Raw genomic sequence first — 21,978 nt, forward strand, 5'->3', positions numbered from 1 at the left:
CGCTGCTGTTTCTCCTTGAGTTTCAGGTTGTTTTGCGGTGGAGGAAACGCGCCGGACACGAAGTCTGGTGCTCTTTTGTTAACGTGTCTTCAGCTGCCTTTCTGGCTTTTTTTCTACAGAAGCCCTGCCTAAGAAGTTATGTCTCTCTTTCAGACCGATTCAGTTCAATTCTGTATGCTTTATTGGCATGCAATGCATACAGTAAATATTGCAGAAGCATTTTATGCTAACAGTTTCATATAGGAGAAGAAACCTAACTATTGAAAGCTTTTAGCTATTTAAATGCTCTGTCTCTCTCTCACTGTGTCCTGCCCATGATTGGTCAGATGACCGGTGTGCTGTGACTGTGTGTCTCTGTGCAGGTTTGCAGTGAGGATGCGTTGCCTTGCGGCCCGGGTCAACTACAAGACCCTGATCGTGATCTGTGCGCTCTTCACCCTCATCACGGTGCTGCTGTGGAACCGCTGCTCCAGCGACACCGCCCTGCGCTTCCCCCCCAGGCCCCAGCCCGCCGTCGCCGCCACCCCCGCCAACCCGCAGCAGCCGCAGCCGCCCGAGCCCCCGCCGGTGGTGGGAGGGGTCAAGTACGAGGAGATCGACTGCCTCATCAACGATGACGTCACCATCAAGGGCCGGCGGGAGGGCGGGGACGTCTACCTGCCCTTCAGCTGGGTGGAGAAGTACTTTGAGGTGTACGGCAAGGTGGTGCAGTACGACGGCTACGACCGCTTCGAGTTCTCGCACAGCTACTCCAAGGTGTACACGCAGCGCGAGCCCTACCACCCCGACGGGGTCTTCATGTCCTTCGAGGGCTACAATGTGGAAGTGCGCGACCGCGTCAAGTGCATCAGCGGCGTGGAAGGTGGGTGTGGCCATAGGGCCCTGTGTGCTATACTGGCCCCTGTGAGTTATACTGGCCCCTGTGTTTTATACTGGCTCCTGTGAGTTATACCGGCCCCTGTGAGTCATACTGTCCCCTGTGAGTTATACTGGCCCCTGTGAGTTGTACTGTCCCCTGTGAGTTATACTGGCCCCTGTGAGTTATACTGGCCCCTGTGTGCTATATTGGCCCCTGTGAGTTATCCAGGCCCCTGTGTGTCACACTGGCCCCTGTGAGTCATACTGGCCCCTGTGAGTTATATTGGCCCCTGTGAGTTATACTGGCCCCTGTGTGTCATAGTGGCCCCTGTGTGTTATACTGACCCCTATATGTTATACTGGCCCCTGTGAGTTATACAGGCCCCTGTGTGTCATACTCTCCCCTGTGAGTTATACTGGCCCCCGTGTGTTATCCAGGCCCCTGTGTGTCATACTGGCCCCTGTGAGATATACTGGCCCCTGTGTGTCATACTGGCCCCTGTGAGATATACTGGCCCCTGTGTATCATACTGGCCCCTGTGAGATATACTCGGCCCTGTGTGTCATACTGGCCCCTGTGAGATATACTGGCCCCTGTGTGTCATACTGGCCCCTGTGAGATATACTGGGCCCTGTAGGTTATGCTGCTCCATACGCCACCATTTCCTCACATCATCATATCCATTTAATAGTTCTTTTTTTTTTGTCTGACTAAACATCTGGTACTGTAGCCATCAGTCTCGGTCTCTAGGCAAATAGCATCCATTCAGCACTTAGTGATTGCGTTTAATGCACAGGGGCCTATCTTTGATACCAAAGCGTAGTGCCCATTAATAGCAATTTAGCTTGACAGTCCGAAGGTGGATTTTCCTGGAAACAAAGCTGAAGTAATGCACCCCACTGCCCCTGGTGAATAATGCACTCTCAATTGACTTACATTAGGCAAATGAAAATGGGATTGATTCAGCAGATTACAAGACCTGATTGCAGTGACCCCAAATTTAATGGAACACCGTTTTCTGCTTGTACCTCCATAAGTCTTCCCTTCCACCCCTGCGCACGGAGGTGGTTGGCGGCTGGCTGAGAACGGGGGGCCGTGATTGGCTGCCCTCTCCTCTGTTCTGTCCTAGTGAGTCCTGTGAGGAGCAGGCTGTCCCTGTGTGTGACAGCGCATCACTGCCTCCCACTCCCCATTCAGTCACTCTCCCTGGGCTGCTGCCGATTAGCTAACCTTTAAACTTTGCACTTTTAAAGCAGCCTGTGCACATAGTCAGCCTGTATGCTTAGGCAGCCTGTGTGGATAGTCAGCCTGTGCAGATAGTCAGGCTGTGCGGATAGACAGCCTGTGCAGATACTCAGCCTGTGCGGATAGTCAGCCTGTGCAGATACTCAGCCTGTGTGGATAGACAGCCTGTGCAGATACTCAGCCCGTGTGGATAGTCAGCCTGTGCAGATACTCAGCCTGTGTGGATAGACAGCCTGTGCAGATACTCAGCCCGTGTGGATAGTCAGCCTGTGCAGATACTCAGCCTGTGTGGATAGACAGCCTGTGCAGATACTCAGCCTGTGCGGATAGTCAGCCTGTGCGGATACTCAGCCTGTGCGGATAGACAGCCTGTGCGGATAGACAGCCTGTGCGGATAGACAGCCTGTGCGGATACTCAGCCTGTGCGGATACTCAGCCTGTGCGGATAGACAGCCTGTGCGGATAGTCAGCCTGTGCGGATAGTCAGCCTGTGTGGATAGTCAGCCTGTGCGTGTAGTCACACTTTGCAGATAGACAGCCTGTGCGGATACTCACTGCTCAGTAATTTGGGCCCGGTGTTCTGAGCAGACTGCTCTGGCAGCTGGTTCCTGGAGGTCAGTGGAGATGCTGCCAGATGTGTGGAGGAGTGCAGCTGTCCTCCCCTCCTTAACGCTTTCCCCTCATTCTCCACTCTATTCTCTCTCTTCCTCTGCTTCTTTCTTTCTGCCTGACTCTCCCTGTTTTTTTCTCTCTGACCCTTTTTCTCACTCGCTGTTCTGTCTTTCTCTCACTCTATTTCTTGTCTGTCCTTGTCTCTCCCTCCCTCCTCTGCGGCTGTCTCAGGTCCGTGCTGATGTCTGAGGGAGAGCTTTCCTGCGTGCAGGCCTGACCTTGCCTTTAAACCCTTCTCCAGCCAGCCAGCGCTCTGTAGCAAAATGTGATTAAGTGCGGATCCTTTTCGGAACCCCTCAGGACAAATAAATTACCCAGGCCTTAATTAAAGCCATTCTACCTTGCGCCTAATCCCATTAAGGCTCGCCTTTGGCTGATTGCGGTGCGGGGACTGGGGTGTTTATTTTCATTTTGGAGGGGGAATGAATAGCACAGTAGCCGGGGTGGTGTTTGTGACGGCTCTGAATGAGAACGATCAGGATTATTTGTTTCTGAGGAGCTGTTATAATTTGCAGCGGTCCTCTGTTCATCTCAATATGCTCACAGGACGTGCATCTGTTGCCAGCGTCCCGTTATTTTGCTTGTTCCTGTTGTTAAACCTCTTTGTATTCTTTGCTGCAACAGCCCGCAAGCATAATTATTTGTTTTAGTTTCAGTCTGTGAGCCAGCTAATTATTTTTAACAATGCTCTGATTTCACTTGAAAGGGTTTAACAGCAACATGGCTGCCCGGCGGCCGCTTCCCTTAGCGGGAGCATAAGCAGCCCGCTGAAGAAGGCAGCGGAAGACAGACGAGAAGGTGCTGATGGGGCCCGCCGCTCGCGTCCCTTTTCATTTGTTTTTGAATTTGATGAGGGGCCGAAATTGGATTTCCTCCTCGGAAGGACGAGCGCTCCCCCGGCCCAGCGGGGTAATGAATGAGGATCGGCCTCTGATCAACTCATTACTTACAGGGGCACTTTCAAAAATGAAATCCGGGCTGATCAATATCATCGAACGGCTTATTTCACTGCCCGCTCCCCAAACCGTGCGGGCGCGAGTGAGGCCCTGATCCTGGCTCGGTCCGGGCCCCTGGCCTCTTGTTCCAGACCGAAGCGCTCTCCCTGCTGGCCTCTTGTTCCAGACCGAAGCGCTCTCCCTGCTGGCCTCTTGTTCCCGTCTGAAGCGCTCTCTCTGCTGGCCTCTTGTTCCAGACCGAAGCTCTCTCCCTGCTGGCCTCTTGTTCCAGACCAAAGCGCTCTCCCTGCTGGCCTCTTGTTCCAGACCGAAGCGCTCTCCCTGCTGGCCTCTTGTTCCAGACCGAAGCGCTCTCTTTGCTGGCCTCTTGTTCCAGACCGAAGCGCTCTCCCTGCTGGCCTCTTGTTCCAGACTGAAGCACTCTCCCCGCTGGCCTCTTGTTCCAGACCGAAGCTCTCTCCCTGCTGGCCTCTTGTTCCAGACCAAAGCGCTCTCCCTGCTGGCCTCTTGTTCCAGACCGAAGCGCTCTCCCTGCTGGCCTCTTGTTCCAGACCGAAGCGCTCTCTTTGCTGGCCTCTTGTTCCAGACCGAAGCGCTCTCCCTGCTGGCCTCTTGTTCCAGACTGAAGCACTCTCCCCGCTGGCCTCTTGTTCCAGACCGAAGCTCTCTCCCTGCTGGCCTCTTGTTCCAGACCAAAGCGCTCTCCCTGCTGGCCTCTTGTTCCAGACCGAAGCGCTCTCCCTGCTGGCCTCTTGTTCCAGACCGAAGCTCTCTCCCTGCTGGCCTCTTGTTCCAGACCGAAGCTCTCTCCCTGCTGGCCTCTTGTTCCAGACCGAAGCTCTCTCCCTGCTGGCCTCTTGTTCCAGACCGAAGCGCTCTCCCTGCTGGCCTCTTGTTCCAGACCGAAGCTCTCTCCCTGCTGGCCTCTTGTTCCAGACCGAAGCTCTCTCCCTGCTGGCCTCTTGTTCCAGACCAAAGCGCTCTCCCTGCTGGCCTCTTGTTCCAGACCGAAGCGCTCTCCCTGCTGGCCTCTTGTTCCAGACCGAAGCGCTCTCCCTGCTGGCCTCTTGTTCCAGACTGAATTGCTCTCTCTGCTGGCCTGAGCAGCAGGCCCGTCTGCTGAGGGCTGTACCCCGTCCCGCCCGGCCCTGGGGACGCGTGTCCTCATTTCAGCAGTTTTGTAGGCCAGTTTGACTGAGCTCGGACCGGTTTAGAGTTTTTGAGTGTTTTTTTGCGCCGTGCGCACCCGTCACACGCACCTGCACCTGTCCCACGCTCTTTACGCTCGCGGTCTGGGCCGGATGGACGTGCATTAACCCTGGCCTTCCTGTGGTGGGTAATTGGGTTAGGAGCCTGTTGGCTGATGCTGTGGGGAAGTGGTGTGGGGCGCGCTGAAGCTCTGGAGGGTTGAGCCCATTTATCTCCCCGCTCCGAGCCACAGAGTCTGAGCCGTCCGGCACGCAGTCAGCTGCGCTCTGCCTCCGCTCTACCTGCGCTCTACCTGCGCTCTGCCTGCGCTCTACCTGCGCAACACACCGTAACTGCGTGATGTTCCTTATTATGTGGAATAGCGCTTCGCTCTGCCCCTCCAGAGGGCGTAATCTGGAAGAGAACCACCTATCTCTCCTATGCCAGTAGCTGGGGGCTGCATATGTGTGTGCTTGCAAATAGTTTGCAAAATTGGACATTCTAAATTCGGGTGGGATTGGAGATGCGAAATTTATTTTCAATAAATAAATAAATACAATAAAATGAAATGATGTGGAGCTACACCAAGTGGAGCCGGGCCCCACTCCCCCCATGCTGCCTGCTGTCTGTTTCAGGAGATAATGTTTGCCTTGTGCAAACAAGGAGATCCTGAGGATACTTTAGCCGTGTCAAAGCAGAACATATTTTACCACCCAATAGATTCAATGTTTTTCCTTTAACAGGGAACTGTAAGCCTTCTTTTCAGTGCGTAACAAAAGAAATTTGTTTAAGTTTGTAAGCATTTATCTAAAATGCACTGCTTTATTCTGTATTAACGGTTACTGAATAGGGTCCGTTTATTCTTGCCAGGAAGATATTAAATCACTTGCTGGCTGAGCTGCAACAAGCCGTTTGTCTTGCTGCTTCTTTGGAAGCAGTCGTTTGTGAGTTCGTTTGTTTTTCTAGCAGTGAGTGCAGCAGAAGATCTTCTCCCATCTATGGACGTTCTAGAGACTGATGACATCTTGCCTGCATCTTGTGGGTCAGGTCCAGATGGTAAAGTGGGTTTTAGCAGCTATTTTTACCCGCGGACGTGCTCGCAGTGTTCGGTGAAACGTGTCTGCTCCAGATTTAGAAAAGTCCCTTGGCGCAGTGCTGCGGGTTGGGTGTACGGCATTCCCGTGCTCTCATTTCCTGTAGGAAATATTCGCCGTGACCTCCATCCCTCTCCTCCCTCTGCCCGCACCTTTCTCCTCCCAGCACCCCCCCCCTTTGCAATTTGTGCGCTCCTCCCCATGTCCTACGCTCCCTCAGTCATCTCTCATTTACACCCCCTCCCTCTCTGTTCTACACCGTTTCTCTCTCTCTGTTGTACACCCTGTTCCCCTCTCTCTGTCCCACACCCCCTCGCTGTCCCCTCTGCACCCTGTATTCTCTGCTCCACCCGCCTCCAGTGCATTATGAGGTGCGCTGGTGCTCCCCACAGCTGAGGCACCTTTAGGAACAGGACGTGCTCTCATTAATGTGCCAGACGCTCCTGCAGCTATGCTAACGCCCTTCCAGAGTACTTTCGCGAAAGTCTACATGCAGGCACTTGCGGAAGGAAACAGAACGGAAAATTGGGCAAATACCAAGCTTGAACCCCCAAAAAGCAAGTGAGGTTTAAAAAGAAGAAACTCACCAGTGGGAAGAACAACACTCAGACAGTTGTGAGGAAGAAACTCACCAGTGGGAAGAACTGGCTGGTCCAGTGTAGGAAAGATAGAGTGAATGTAACAGAAATGTAATGAGAGATCTATCACAGAAAATGGGTTGTGCAGGTTACAGTCTGCAGTATTATACTAGCTGGTTAAATAGGCAGTCCAGGCAGAGGATTGTATGTGAATATGCAATTCAGAGGGGTGGGGTGGTGCATCTAGGCCTCCAGGAGGCGCTGTGGCATGAGCTGAAAGCAACAGAGTGACGGAGCTGGAGCAGTCTGAATTCTGGGACGGGGAAGGGCCACAAGCCCCAGGGAAGGAAACAGAATAAGGTTAGGCACTGTGCAATTATGAGATCAGCTGCTTCGTATGCAGAGGAGTAAATGTGATATGGAAAAGCCCCTGGGTGCTATGCCTTGGCAGCATATCTAAAGAGATGAAGGAAGGGGCTCCACACAACCATGAGAGTGACCCTGGACAGACAGTACCCCAACACAGCTCAGCAGCCAGCCAGAGTGCTCATATGCTTTCTGTAAGAAGTGCTTTCATGTCCCAGATTATTCTGTCTGACAGTGTGGCACAAGATCCCACAAAGCATCGCTACACTGTTTGATGGTGGGTGTTATCTCAATTATACACTTTACTTTTTTTGCTTTGATTTGTCGTTTGAGTTCCTTTGTGTCTTTATAATCCTGTGTGCACAATCAAGTAGAATTCTCCTGTGACATCCCGGTAAAGGGAGAGCTTGTGAGCGTCTGAGTGTGTGTACGTGTGTGTGTGAGCACGTGAACGTCTGAGTGTGTGTGCGTGTGAGCATGTGAGCATTTGTGTGTGTGTGTATGTGTATATGTGTGAGTGTGTTTGGGTGTGGGAGTGAGTGTATATGTATATGTGTGAGTGTGTATATGTGTGAGTGTGTTTGGGTGTGGGAGTGAGTGTATATACGTGCGTGTGTGTGTGCGTGTGTATATGTGCGTGTGTGTGTGCGTGTGTATATGTGTGAGTGTGTTTGGGTGTGGGAGTGAGTGTATATGTGTGAGTGTGTGTGGATGTGCGTGTGTGTGTGTGTGTGTGTGTGTGTGTGTGTACGTGCGTGTGTGTGTGCGCGTGTATATGTGTGAGTATGTATGTGTGAGAGTGCGATAGAGGCAGATGAAGCCTTTTATCTGCAGATGTGTATTCAGGCAGAAGGGCGCAGTGGAGGTTGGGTGTGGAGTAATGACCCATTAGAGCAGGCCCCTGAGTGGCGTGTGCTTGCAGGGCTCCATTGTTAGCGGGAGCAGCGTGGAGCAGCAGCGCGGCTCTTACGGCTCTCCTCCCCTCTCAGCCCAGCGGCTGAATGCGCCCACGACAAAGACCGTCTCGCTCTCCGGCACCGTGGAGCTCCGCTCTGCTGCAGGAGGGGGACGTGGTCTGGGGGTCACCGGGGGTCTGCCCCTTCGTTTCATTCCCCGTAAAAGCATCGCCCCCCCCGCACCCCCCTCCATCCATTCTTAGTCTAGGAAAACCCCCAAACCCCCATTAGGGAGGGTGCTGCATTACCCTCGGGCCTGCAGTGTGGGAGATGTAGTTCAGTGTGAAATAAAGAAAGTCTGGGGTTTTAATTGAAAGTGCAACTTCTGCAGGACTTGTGGAGACAGAGAGAGATGTGAGTATTAGGAGTCGATTCAATTCAGCAGGAGCTTGATGTCGGCAGAATCTTTCTCATCATTTTTGAGTGATCATTCATTATTCGGTGTTGGGGGGAGGAGGGGATGAGCAGGGCAGTAATGGAAAATTGAAGAATTGCTTCTCAGGTTATCGTGCAGAAGACAGCCAAACTTTTGCATCAATGTCAGCTTGGATCAATCGCCTTGCCTGGCAGGTTAATGCAGGGCATAGGGGTTTTTTTATTTCTTAAAATATAAAGCATTTTTTGGGTGTTGGCCGTGAGAACTGTAGAAAGCCAGGATTATGAGCTGCGTGTTAGTCTAGACTGCTCTCCGCATCAGGGAAAGAGGTGATACACATTTCAGTATGTGGGCCCTGCATTGTCTGGCACCGTCCTTGGAAAGTCAGCTTATCCTTGTAATTGTCTCAGGAGAAAGCTAAATCTATTTACGGCTGGAGATTCTTGCCTCTGGTGCACCTTGACACATCCTCCTTTGAACGTGGATCCTTGTATAAAAGTAATAAAAAAGAAAGAGAAAGTTGGTGGAGAGCCTGCCCTCGAGCGTGTGACTGTGTTACAGTATGAAGCACTACAGGAGAAAGCTAGCACTAGGTGTACCTCTCGATGACAATAGCTGGCTGCCTGGACGCCTGGTTCCTTTTGGATAAGATAAGTCAGTGGTAACCTGAAGAATCCTGATTCACTTCAAACGAAATTGGCCAAATGTGTCCCATCCCCATGGACCCTCAGTTTAGACCAGGCTGGAGCCTGCAGTGCCTCAGCCAGAGGGCCTGTGCTCTTGGTGCAGGCCTTTGCTCGGGAGCCCTGTTAAAGCCCCATTAACGCAGTGCACAGAGTTAATCAGTCTCACATCCCTAATCGCTCTCTGTCCTGGAGCTGGGCAGGTCTGTTTGCTCTTCCTTTTCCAGCTCAAGCTGTTGTCAGAATGTAATCTGCGGTAACATTATGTCTCTGAGTATCTCACTTAAAGATAAAAATGAACCTGAAACCTCATACGTATGTTTGGAAGTGGTGTAATCTTAAAGCTTTCACCAGCACTTTTACACGCCCTTTCTGAGACTGTGTGTGTTCAGACCCGCAGCGTCTCAGTGTGCGGTCGGGTTTTGGGCCGGCTCTTGCTGTGGGAGTCTGAGGTTCTGTTTCCTGTGTCCCCTGTCCCTTGCGCAGGCGTGCCCCTGTCCACGCAGTGGGGGCCCCAGGGCTACTTCTACGCCATCCAGATCGCGCAGTACGGGCTCAGCCACTACAGCAAGAACCTGACGGAGCGGCCGCCCCACGTGGAGGTGTACGACACGGCCGAGGAGCGGGACAGCCGCCCCAGCGCCTGGACCGTGCCCAAGGGCTGCTCCCTGTCCCGCGTGCACGACAAGACCCGCCACACCGCCGTGCGCCAGTTCAGCGCCCCAGGTACCGCCTCCTCTCGCCTCAGCGCCGCCCCCTTTCACCTGCGCCCATTCGGCTGCTCTGAGCTCCTCCCCCTTTCACCGGCACCCAATCGGCAGCTCTGAGCTCCTCCCCCTTTCGTCTGCGCCCAATCGGCAGCTCTGAGCTCCTCCCCCTTTTGTCTGCGCCCAATCGGCAGCTCTGAGCTCCTCCCCCTTTCACCTGCACCCACTCAGCAGCTCCCGATAGCCTCCCGAGGCTCCAGGGCTCCGTTTGTTCCGGGAGGAGAAACGGTCCAGCCGTCGCCTGTGATACGCACATAGGGCGTAGGGGGTTTTCTCTGAGAGCGTAATGAGGGCGGTTTCCAAGGCCGAGGCCCGCCCGACCCGGGCCAGGACGCGTGCGTTGCTGTTAATAACCCAGCGGTGCGTTTCAGCCCTGCCGATCGATACCCATTAGCATTAGCGGGGGCGCGCCTCCCGGAGGCCTCGCCGAGCGCTTGCTGTCGCCACCTCCGCGGGCGCTCTCTGCGGAGCGGGGCGCGGGGTCTCGCCCCGCTCTCCAGCGCCGGGCTGGGGATGGGATCTCTTATGTATTCCCTACTCATCCTTTATTGATGGCAGAGTAATCACAGGGCCGCAGCACAAATCCACTTACTCCCAGGATTGCCTTAAGTAATGGATTTATGAGTGCATTAAAGAGCGCTGGAAACGGGCAGCCAGGCTGGCTGCTCCCAGCACACCGCCACTTTCCTGCTTTCTCACAAATCGACCAGAGATCGCTCGTCTCCCCCCCCACCCCCGCTGCGTGTGCGCGTGTGTGGAAGCCCTTGTGAGCGCTGTGGAATGCGGCGGGGGTGTGGAGGTCAGTGAAAGGCAAACGGTGGGTGTGCGGGCTGTAGCGGGGGGTGGAGGGGAGGGGAGCGGGTGCTGTTCCTCAGCATTTCTCCGTGGCGCTCCAGGGAAATGCCTCCATCACGCTTTCCCTCAATGTCGGTTAAATTCGAAAGACCTTCTGAAATGCAAACAAGTAAATAAATCTAAAGCATGGAAATTTGTGTTCGAAAAACAGCAATGATCTAAAACATAGAAAATTTTAGTTCCTTTATTTTGTTTATAAAGGGAGGATGAGCAACAGCTCTCTTTGTCTTTCTCTCTCTCTCTCCTGCGCATGCAGGCAAGCTTTTCTCTCTAATTAACCTCAGTGTTGAGTGGCACGTCTGAACGGGGCTCCACAGTGGGTGTTCCTTCAGAAGCACACAGATCTGAGCCTGAGGGAGAGAGAGGGGATGAGCGAGTGCAGCACAGCCCCCCCCCCCGTCTGAACCAGATTACAGAGGGAGAGCCTTTTTAACAGCCGCCTGTCATCTCGCCCTTGTCTTTGTGCTTCACAGAGAACTCCGAGGGCATCTCCTTACCGCTGGGCAACTCCAAGGACTTCATCATCTCCTTCGACCTCAAGTTCACGTCCAACGGGAGCGTGTCGGTGGTGCTGGAGACGACGGAGAAGGGCCCGCCGTTCGTCATCCACTACGTGACCAGCTCGCAGCTCATCGCCTTCAAGGACCGCGACATCACGTACGGCCTGGGCCCGCGCACGGCCTGGAGCACGGTCACGCGCGACCTGCTGACCGACCTGCGCAAGGGCGTGGGCCTGTCCAGCACCAAGGCCGTCAAGGCCACCAAGGTCATGCCGCGGCGCGTGGTGCGGCTGGCGCTGCGCGGCCGCGGCTACCTGGACAACGTGACCATCTCCACCACGGCGCACACGGCCGCCTTCTTCGCCGCCAGCGACTGGCTGCTGCGCAACCAGGACGAGCGCGGCGGCTGGCCCATCATGGTGACGCGCAAGCTGGGCGAGGGCTTCCGGGCCCTGGAGCCGGGCTGGTACTCGGCCATGGCGCAGGGCCAGGCTATGTCCACGCTGGTGCGCGCCTACCTGCTGACGCGCGACCCCGTGTACCTGAACGCGGCGCTGCGCGCCACCGGGCCCTACCGCCTGCCCTCCGAGCAGCACGGCGTCCGGGCCGTCTTCATGAACAAGCACGACTGGTACGAGGAGTACCCCACCACGCCCGGCTCCTTCGTGCTCAACGGCTTCATCTACTCGCTCATCGGCCTGTACGACCTGGCGGAGACCGCGGGCGACAAGCTGGGCCGCGAGGCCGGCCTGCTCTTCAGCCGCGGCATGGAGTCGCTCAAGGCCATGCTGCCGCTGTACGACACGGGCTCCGGGACCATCTACGACCTGCGCCACTTCATGCTGGGCACCGCGCCCAACCTGGCGCGCTGGGACTACCACACCACACACATCAACCAGCTGCAGCTGCTGGCCTCCATCGACAACGCGCCCATCTTCAGGGACTTCGTCAAGCGCTGGAAGAGCTACCTGAAAGGGGGGCGGGCGAAGCACAACTAGAGCCCCGCCCACCGGACCGGGATCGGGGCGGGGCCGAGCGCGAGTGACAGCAGGGGGGCGGGGCCGGGGCGGAGGCACGGGGGTCTCGGGAAGAGAACGCAGTCCGTTTCAGTTCAGCAGCAGAGACAGAGAGGGCTCTCACTCAGCCCCCCTCTCCACACACATTTCAGAGTGATAGGAGTTCAGCTTCCTTTGGGCGGGCAGGTGTAATTAACTGCAAACGTGGTTTCAGGGCATGTGTTCGTGCGCGTGTGTGTGTGTGTGTGTGTGTGTGTATGGGAAGCTGGTCCTAAATGTGACGGGAAACTGCCAGGTGAGTTTACAGAGTATCGGACAGGCTGCCATCCTTTCAGTCTCTCTGCATCCCACACTCTTATTTATTTCGGAGCCATCCTCTTCATTTCAGTGTCTCTGGTGCAGGGGGTGGTGTGGTGTCAACTTGCCATCAGAACTCTTCAGAACGGAGGCCCGACCCAAAGAATCAGTCAGAATCATGCGTTTTTGTCCGTGTCATTGAGACAGCAGCACTTTGTAATGTATAAGCTGGGGCCCTGACAGCTGTTTGTGTGCTGAAGGTGCTAGCCATTCTCTTGTGTTTTTGTTCTTGGGGGTTTCAATGTTGCCGTATATGGTGTTAAGCATCTGTTGGCTACTCACTGTTGCAAATCTCACAGCACAAGGCCGCCTGGTTTCATGTTTCCTTATAAGGTCGTTTCCTGTCTTCATGAGATAGGAGGTGTGCACCTGGCACAGTGGCTCATCTGTGGCTCCGCCCACTTTGGCCTTGGGTCCACCCTGCACTTTCACTGCAGTGCTTTGGTGTGGATCTCAGCCTCCCGTCTGCAGTCCCACTCCCACCTGCCCTTCACTGAGCCCGCGTCGCTGCCGCGAAGGCCAGGCCAGGAGCAGCCTGCTGTGCTGGCCTGGGTGGAGCTCGGCGCAGTTCAGGCAGCGCTCGCCCACAGCTCTGGGCTGAGAGAGGGGGCAGCGGTGGCCTCTGGAACGGATGTCCCAAACCCAGGTTCCTTTCACCGCAGCTCTCTGGGGCTCTGGGCTGGATATCAGCGCGGACAGGCCGCTAGCCCAGAGCCGGGTGAGCGCCACGCCGCTGAGTGACTGCCTGCAAAGGGCTCCGGTCACTTAGCTGGGCGAGAGAGAGAGGGAGGGAGGGAGGGAGAGATAGCGTGCGAGAGAGAGGGAGAGAGAGAGAGAGGGCGAATTAGTCCCGTGACGCTGTGGCGGCTCTGAGCTGGTGTTACTGAGAGCTGAGATACGCCTGGCTGGAGCTGCCGGCAGTCACATGAGCGTTTAAGGACAAGCAGGTGGCTGTTAAGGACAGCTGAGGAACAGGAGCGTGATAGGCTGCGTGGTAATCCTGGTGCTGCTGAAATTTTTAGGGGTTTATTGTTTTAGTTGTTTGTTGGCACTAACAGCCATTTTCAAAACGCAGTCACATTCCATTATAGCGAATAGTTAACATTCTCGCTTGTGTGCTCACTGTGCTTACTGCATATTCCTGCATACCGCTTTGCCATTTCTGTCCAATCAGGAGCCAACCCACGATCCATTGCAAACCAACCCATGACCCTGCCCCTAAAGTGCATGGGACTTGTGGTTACCATTTGTTTGCTAGGCATTGGTGTGCACACACACGGCACGCATCCACGTGCACCCGCACACACACGCACACACACGCCCGCACACACACACCTTTTTTTTTCCTCCTAGCCCACCTCTGCCTCGTGATTCAGTCGCAGTCCAGGGAACATAAGGGAAGTCTTTATTCTGGAAATCTGTGTTTGCAGTGGCTTGCAGCTGCTGCGTGTGCATTGATCTTGATTTTCTGCCTGTTGAAAGCATGTTCCAGTGGGGTATGGTCATAGGCTGTGTAAACATTCTTTCTGTCATCTATTTATTTTTCTGTTTCTTCCATTGCGTGCATTTATAGTATTTTTGTTAAAATGGTGGTTTCTTTTTTTCTCTTGATGAATCAGTGCTCATCCCTCGAAATCCTCTGGCTCACCATTGAAGCTGCAGACATATTTGTTGTGGGCGAAGTGTAGGAGGCTGGGTAGTGGGGCCGCCATCGTAGCGTATCGCCAAGCACAAGGTAAACGTCTTTAGCTGCTTAACGAGAACACGGCCAGCCGAAATGATTACCCAGCACATGCAGACCATTGACACCTGCTGCTAATGATGCCCGCTCCTTCCCATCCCCCCCCCTCTCCTCTCTCTGTTTCTCTTTCTCTCTCTCTCTCTCTCTCCTCTCTCTGTTTCTCTCGGTTTCTCTCCTCTCTCTCTCTCTTTCCTCTCTGTGTTCTCTTTGTCTCTCTCCTCTCTCTCATCTCTCTTTCTCTGTCTGCTTCTCTCTCTTTCTCTCTCTCTCTCTCTCCTCTCTCTGTTTCTCTCTGTTTCTCTCTGTCTCTTCTCTCGGTTTCTCTCCTCTCTCTCTCTCTCCTCTGTGTTCTCTTTGTCTCTTTCCTCTCTCTCTCTCTCTCCGCCTCCCCTGCTCTCTCTCTCCCATCAGCTGCCTGTGTGGGTTAAACCTATTTAATCTCTGAGTTCTCCTATTGACAGATTAATGAAAGAGGAGCCAGCCTTAGAGCCACTGTCTAATTCCTCCTGTTAATAGACCGCAGAGCATATCTCTCAGTCAGCGGCTCGGCAGTTGGCATCTGGGAAATGTGAGGTCTGCGCTGGTTCTAAGTGCTGCATTGGGGTTGGGGCCGGGGCCGGGGCCGGGGCCGGGGGGAGGAGTCCACTTTTCGGGATATCACACCGATAATATTTAGGGACTGACAGCAGATCGTTGCTCGGTGCTGGAATGCAATGAATGTTAAAAATGGATTCTGCCACCTAGTGGGAGTCTGTAACTCCCTGTGTGGGTCCCTACCCCTGTCCCCCACTGCCCCTGACTGTGGTTTGTTGAAGTGCAATGAACTGAGCTTGTACGTCTTTCTTTTTTTTCTTTCTTTTTTTGGGGAAATCTTTGTCGCACTGGACACTGTACACGCTGATCGTTAATCATTGATAAGGTTCTGTAGTGAGGCCATTGTGACCAGCACATGTAGATCTGAGAGACTAGTGAGTCAGTTAAACCCAAAAAGATTCCTTGGAGACAAGTAACAGTAACTTGCTGTTCAACTTGATGCATAAAAAGCCCCATTTTATAGAGTATTTATTTAATCCCGTTATGACAGGACTCTACTGTGCCAGCAGTGCGGAAACTGCCGTACATCCTAGCACTCTGATTGGTCCAGGAAGCATGGTAATTGCATTTCATTTCAGTGTTGTGACTTTGGCACAATCTGCATTGTGGTAGATGTAGTCTGTTCCAGGGCTCAGTTTAGAGTTCTTATGGAACAGAACACAACGCAGTGAGGACGCTGTGGGAACACAAGGCTCCGGCATAGTCTCATGTTGTCTTTATCTCGTAAAAGCACTACTATGCACATACTCGCCACTTCATGGGACTGAGAAAGCATTAGATTCCTAAAAGGGAAATGATAGTTCCCTGGTAGGGGGCTGTACACCGACTCTCATTTGCTGTTCATACCAAAGTGTTGGTTATTCTGTTGTTTAGTTGAAACTCACAGAATAAGAACCCTGCTTCATTGTTAATGCGTCATTCAGATTTCCATAAAGAGCCTGCCATTATAAGATGTCGGACGGGAGATTTGATGGATGGATGGGGGGGGAGGGGGGGTGGAATTGGCAGTGTGTGCGCCCCCTCTCTTGAGGAGGGGTGAAAATCAGAGGGGAGGAAAAACTGCCTTTTGAAAATTTCAGTCTAGAAATTTAGATTCTGTAGCATAAAGCCTTGGAAATTTAGCGAACAAAAGAGATGTGTAATTCACAGCAGTCTATTTAAGGGGACGTGTGCAAACTGTACAAATAGTCTTAGGATTCAGTACTATTTCAAAGGGAAAATAGGCTCCTAACAGCAGATCCCTATAGGGGTTGTGTTTTTATCAACTGGTTTTGCATTTGTCTAAATGATGAAATCATTAGCTTGGGGGCTAGCTGTTAGTGGGAGTTAACAGCGCAGAAGCACAACTGATACTGTCAGTGGTTGATATATATATATATATTTTTATTTTCTATTTTTAATTTTTTGGTTTTGTTGTTTATTTTCTAGACAATGTGCAAGGCCTTCCCTCGAAAGCTGCTATTGTGTAATGGATAATTGTATGGGTCCTATATTTCTGTTCTCACTGTCCAGTCTCCTGTAAATTGACATGTGCAGCTCCTGGCACATGTGACATATGCAATAAAGTGTGTACTGGATTCCTGCCGCAGGGGAGTGTCCAGAGGTTGTACAGACTTTGCAATCCAAGCACAAAGTGCACATGCTACATTTTTTATGCAGAAAAAAAGTGTTTATATAAAGAGTCTGATCTTTGTGCTTACAATTGCTTTTTAAAGTCCTAAAATAAAGGCTTTTTTTTCTTAAACTGGCGTGTCTGCTGGCATTTCTCTTCTCCTGATGTGGCGAGACGGAAAAAGAGAGACGCTCCCTAAATGTCGACCTTGTTTCTCAAGCGCTCGCTCGAAGCCCCGCTGTGACTTCTCATTTCAGGCTTAATCAAGCTTCCATTTTATTTTTCCAGTTTCTCTTTGATTTAATAAAGGACTCTCTGTCTCTCTCTCTCTTTCTGTCTGTCTCTCTCTCTCTATCTCTCTCTCACACACACACACACTCACACACTCAGTGCACTTGATGCCTCTAACGGGTCTTGCAGCCGCACAGTGGGCTGTAAACCTGGCGTAGCCTCTCGACCTTCTCTGCCGTTTTATGGACTCCAGCGTTTTCCCGTCCACTGCTGCCTGATACTACCTCCACCCTGACACTCAGTTTATCTCCCTCCCTTAATTAGCCACACAGGCTCCAGGCTTTATCCTTTTTATACCCTTTTTTACTTCCTCCCCAGCCTGCACTTCCATCTGGAGATGGCTCTGATAGCATTAGAGGGATTCATGGCGCGGTGAGGGCGGCGGCAGCCCGGAGACGGGATCTCTGGAGCTCTCCTCCGCGCCCGTCTGATCTGATTACCGCCCGCACAAACTGGGCTTCATTCAATTGGGCCCTGCTTTGGAATAGGTTGTCTGGAGGACAGGGGATGGCGGGCGCGCGCGCAGGGGGGGATCGATGGGGCAGGCACCGCTCCGCGTCCTCGGCTACGCGGCGCACGCAGACGCGTCCTGCCTGCGGAGGGGGCCGGCTCCCGGCTGCCCGCGCTCTCCCGTCTCCCCCCCCTCCGTCTGCCCTACAGGAAGAGGAGCCTTTCAGATGATTCGGGCCCGCCCTTGGGCCCGCTAATTAGTTTAGCGTCTCGTTCCTTCTTTGGGCGGTGAACGGTGGCATCGTGCCCGGGCCCACGGCTGTCCTCGGGGCGACGGGGCGCAGAGGCTGTTATGACAAGGGCGTCAGCGTCTGGGGCCGCCCATGCCAGTGGAATGCCCTGACTGCGGGGCGGGTTAGGACACATTGCAGCTTGAAGGGTTAAGCAAGGTGATTCAAGCACCAGAATGGGCAAATTCAAAAGATGTTTTTGCTTTCAAAGAAAATTAAAAAATATGTATAATGACAACAAAACAAGATATTCTTAATATGAGTAATGTCAAATGTCCAGATTGATATACAGTATATTTATATTTTCTTACACTTCCACAGTGCTGATCTCAGGTCAGAATATAGTCACAAATGCATAGGAGATGGATTGTTTGCAACATTTTCAGTGTATAGTACTGAGCACGACCAAACTGTGACGATTAGTTCTTACCTTCTTGGCACTAACCCTTCAGTCAAAAACAGCTTAAAATTTATGAGGCAGCCAAGAAGAAAACATGGTAAGGGCAATCCATCTTGCAAGGGGGGGGATGAGAACTGGGGAAACATTGGCATCCTTGAATCCACAGAAATATACATTATTCACTAGCCAGGCAGAGCCGTTGACACCCTGAAGAGTGAAAGTTTTCCTCCTGCTTCAGAAAGGTGTGCATTGAAGTGGCTGCTGGGAGATCAGTTGGAGCGGCTTCAAAGGCTTCGGATGATCAAGAAAGTTGGCAGCGGCAGGATGTGCCTGGGCTGGTATCGCGGAGCCTTTGCTGTCAGCTTCAAGGGTGGCGAGAAGGCGGTAAACACGCCGTGTAGCAGCACACGGGCCGGCTTGTGATGCCGGAGCACACCGTGTACCCTTGGGAGCCCGCTGAGAAACTCCGGAAAAGTTTTTGGCTTGAAAACTATTTCAGTGGTGGTGGTGCCCCGGTTCTGACGCACTGTTCCTTTACGCGGCTACGGGAGGCCCGTGGTCCGGACCCTCATCACGACCGCGCCAGAGATGACTGTGTCTAGGAGGGCTGACAGGAGACAGGTAATTGGGCCGAGCAGCACCGAGAGACTGAGGGATTCTGTCGACAGGGTAATCCCTGCCTCATAGTCTATTGTCCCCTCCTGTGGTCGATCAGGCACTGGCAGTGTGCCTGCACCGGTGCGCGAAACATGCAGCCTGTCTGAGGATTCATCAGCAATGGGACAGGTTTACCGTTTCGATTAACAGAGAAGGTAAAATATCCATTTGTTTGCGTAGCTGCCCATTTTCACACCGGTGATCATTCAGGCCAGTTCTTTCTTCTGCTGTGACGTGCGGGCAGAAGTAATCCTGCACTTCTTCACCAGCGGCTGTGTTAATTGCCCCCCGTGGTTCTGCTGCTCCCATTGAACGACATGGACTGAGAATTGATTGGCCATTAAATACAGGGAAATTAGCTTGTGCTGAAGCAAGCCCTGTCAGTGTGAACACTGGTAACGGCAAAGACATCACAAATAAGTTAAGCCTGCTTGAGGGCAGAACCTGGTAATGTTTCCACCCCCTCTCAGAGCGTTCAGAGATCCACAGAGTAATACTGCGTATTAGAAGGCTAGTGCTGTGCTCTCAGATACTAGACATGGGATCAGCCCGGCGCTGTTTCCCCAGGCTATGCATGCATGCTGCGAATGCTGGCTTTCGCACCTAATGAGCTCTTCATTAGGCAGGTTTGATTTGAAATCAACACCATCTTGGGTTTGCAATCATTTCACTAGAATGCTATGCTGGTTTTTTGTGACAGAAATGTGGTTTGCAGTTTTACGAAAGATGAAAGTATCTCACTATAAAAAAGTGTAAGAAAATTAGTCATCCAGATTAGCATTCAACTTAATACAATTCCACGTACAGCACTGGCCTCAGTTTTGTTTAGCGGCGAGATAAATGCCTTTTACCTTTAGCCCAACTGCAACCGATATGTTTTACCAGACATAAGTTCAATAACAATGGTGAAGCCAAGTTTAGAACAGTATTTATTCTCTACCTCAACATCACCAATTTAATTAGAAGCCAGTGGAGCCAATGAAGAGTCTACACAGTGAGTCTGAGTTAGGACATCCTGCTCTACTGTCATTTCTTCCACAGATTAATAAAATAAAAACAGTTCTGGGAATTTATAGAAGGGCAATGAAGATGGGTGCAGTTTGGATTTCCAGCCCCACGGCCAAACTTGACCTTCTGAATGTAGGCCCCACAAGTTCCATAAACAACATCCATTTTCTGCACTCGCTTATGCTGGGCAGGGTCGCGGGGGGTGCTGGAGCTTATCTCAGCGGCGAGAGGCAGGAATACACCCTGGACAGACCGCCAATCTATCGCAGAGCACACACACCATTCACTCACACACTCATACCAGTGGGCAATTTAGAGTCTCCAGTTAACCTACCTGCATGTCTTTGGACTGTGGGGGGAAACCAGAATACCCGGAGGAAACCCACAAGAACACGTAAACTCCACACTGAAAGGCCCAGGCTGGATTCGAACCCAAGACCCACTGCACCACCGTGCCACCCTGTAAACAACTTAGTTTACAATAAAATTTTAATGGTCTAATTTATACATAATTGAACATTGTAATTATAACATATCTTTATTTATATTTATTTATAAATAAATAGCTACTTATATAACGCCATCATAATTTAGACACTCTTCCAGGTAGTCGTAGCAGTCTGTGGGGATCCTAGCTGGGGGTTCTAAGCCACAGGAGGGTCGTCTTTAGGGGCCCAGAGATTGATAGGTGTTTTATTTGGCTTTGGCTGTTTATTTCTCTTGGCTGTAACAAAACTAGAAATAAATTCTATGAAAGTATTTCACAACTGATTCTTATTCATTTGTTGCCCTCTGGTTAGCAAGACAGATTACATTCAAGGCGACTGAACGCAATAGCTTTGCTGTTCAGCTGATTGATCCTTACAGTGTCAGGAACTACAAACGCAACAATAAAAACAAAACAACTGAGTCAAGCTCAATAAACTGGCACCACGGCCCTAAACTTTATTCCAGCGGGACGTTTCAAAAAGAAAAACCCCATCGGTGTCCATTACGTTCATTTTAAATGTTTAACAGATAGTCTGGCTGCAGAGCGATGACAGATCCAGACGGGCATTCAGTCAAATGCTCACTTACTTGTGCTGATTAATTGAGGAGGGACAGAGCGCACACAGGGGCCCGCTGGGCTGAGAAATACAGATGTAGCCGGGGACCTTAGACATGCGAGAGAGACGGCTCAGCCAGAGGCTGTGTGATCTGTGCTGAGCCTGAGCCCAGACTCCACAGGCAGCTCGGAGAGAAGCGTGTGTGTGTGTGCGTGTGTGTGACAGGGAGCTGCACCTGGGCTGAGATGAGTGCTGTAATTAGAGCGGATATGGAGTCAAACACAGCAGAGGGAGAGACAGTCTTGACACATTTGCTCAGGATGCTGATGTAGCTAACTTTAACTTTGTGTCAGCGACCTGAAATTTATGGTAGGAGTGCACTGACAGAAACCTGAGGCTTCTCATTTCGAATACCACAAGTGCTCCTTGTATCAGTTTTTTTCCCATTTTTATCCTGGGGGGTCTTCATTACAGGTTCTTATACTTAACAGACCTGCATCATGGGGAAACATGGCCCCCTGATCACAAGAATGATATTAACATCAATGTTGGAAAAAAAAACCCTCATGTATACATACTCTAAATCTTTCCCTCATCTTTGATGTCCCATACTTTTTCAATTACACTGCTGCCATTTACAGGACAACGATCAACAATGATTAACTCAAAATGTCTATGAAGGTAATTTTAGGTGAATGTATGTCTGTTTGCATGTGTATATTGCATTCTTCTTTCTTGGTCCACACCCAGGCTGGGCTTTGATTTATTTTATAACACTGTCCTCTGGTGTTCATTATAGGTAATGACAGGAGATTCTGTTCTAAACAGTGGGTACTTCTCAAGGGCTTAATATAGTAAGGTGCTTTTACTTCAAACTGAATTCAGGTGCTGGGTTTAGGTACAACATTTCTTTTTTATTATCAATTATTTCTGATTTGGTTGTCAGAGGTGTATAAAGAGTAAAAAGTAAATTCTTTTAATTTCGTATTTGCACAGGTGTATTAGAAACAAGCTAGCTTCAGCATAATTAAAAGTAGATTGAGAATTAATTGTTATAGAGCCAGCCTGAAAAAAAAAATGAACAGAGCAACCAGTTATACTTGATCTGAGAGAAGCTTCAGACTTTACAAGGCAGGTATTCATTAAATATTTAAATTGCTTTAGTTTATTCACAATTGCAAACGCTTCCAAACTTTACATTCATTTAACAAGACCAGGTCAAAACCTAGTATATGGCTGGACCTCTCCGGCCGACCAATGGTGTAACTTCATCACTCAGTGCCTCAGTCATGGACATTTTCATTTGTAGGGCTGGCCCCGCTGTTGCGGTCCAGCCAAAAATAGTTTGACAGAAGATAACAGATAACGTGGAGGACAATTGTATTTAGTTGTTTAATTGAGGGCAAGCCAATAAACATGGT

General features: G+C 51.6%; 1 protein-coding gene across 3 annotated transcripts in view; it reads left to right on the forward strand.

Moving 5' to 3' along the window:
- LOC118215235 (D-glucuronyl C5-epimerase B) overlaps positions 1-13,113 on the forward strand; it is a 50,853-nt gene extending 37,740 nt beyond the window's left edge. For all 3 annotated transcript variants that reach the window (XM_035395796.1, XM_035395799.1, XM_035395797.1), the window contains 3 exons: positions 363-862; positions 9,460-9,699; positions 11,069-13,113. In XM_035395796.1, the coding sequence (XP_035251687.1) occupies positions 376-862; positions 9,460-9,699; positions 11,069-12,093 (1,752 nt within the window). In that variant the 5' untranslated portion in view covers positions 363-375 and the 3' untranslated portion in view covers positions 12,094-13,113. The remainder of the gene's footprint in view (positions 1-362; positions 863-9,459; positions 9,700-11,068) is intronic.
- Positions 13,114-21,978: the final 8,865 nt, after the last annotated feature.

The sequence above is a fragment of the Anguilla anguilla genome, chromosome 16 (assembly GCF_013347855.1).
Source record: "Anguilla anguilla isolate fAngAng1 chromosome 16, fAngAng1.pri, whole genome shotgun sequence".
Classification (NCBI taxonomy): domain Eukaryota; kingdom Metazoa; phylum Chordata; class Actinopteri; order Anguilliformes; family Anguillidae; genus Anguilla; species Anguilla anguilla.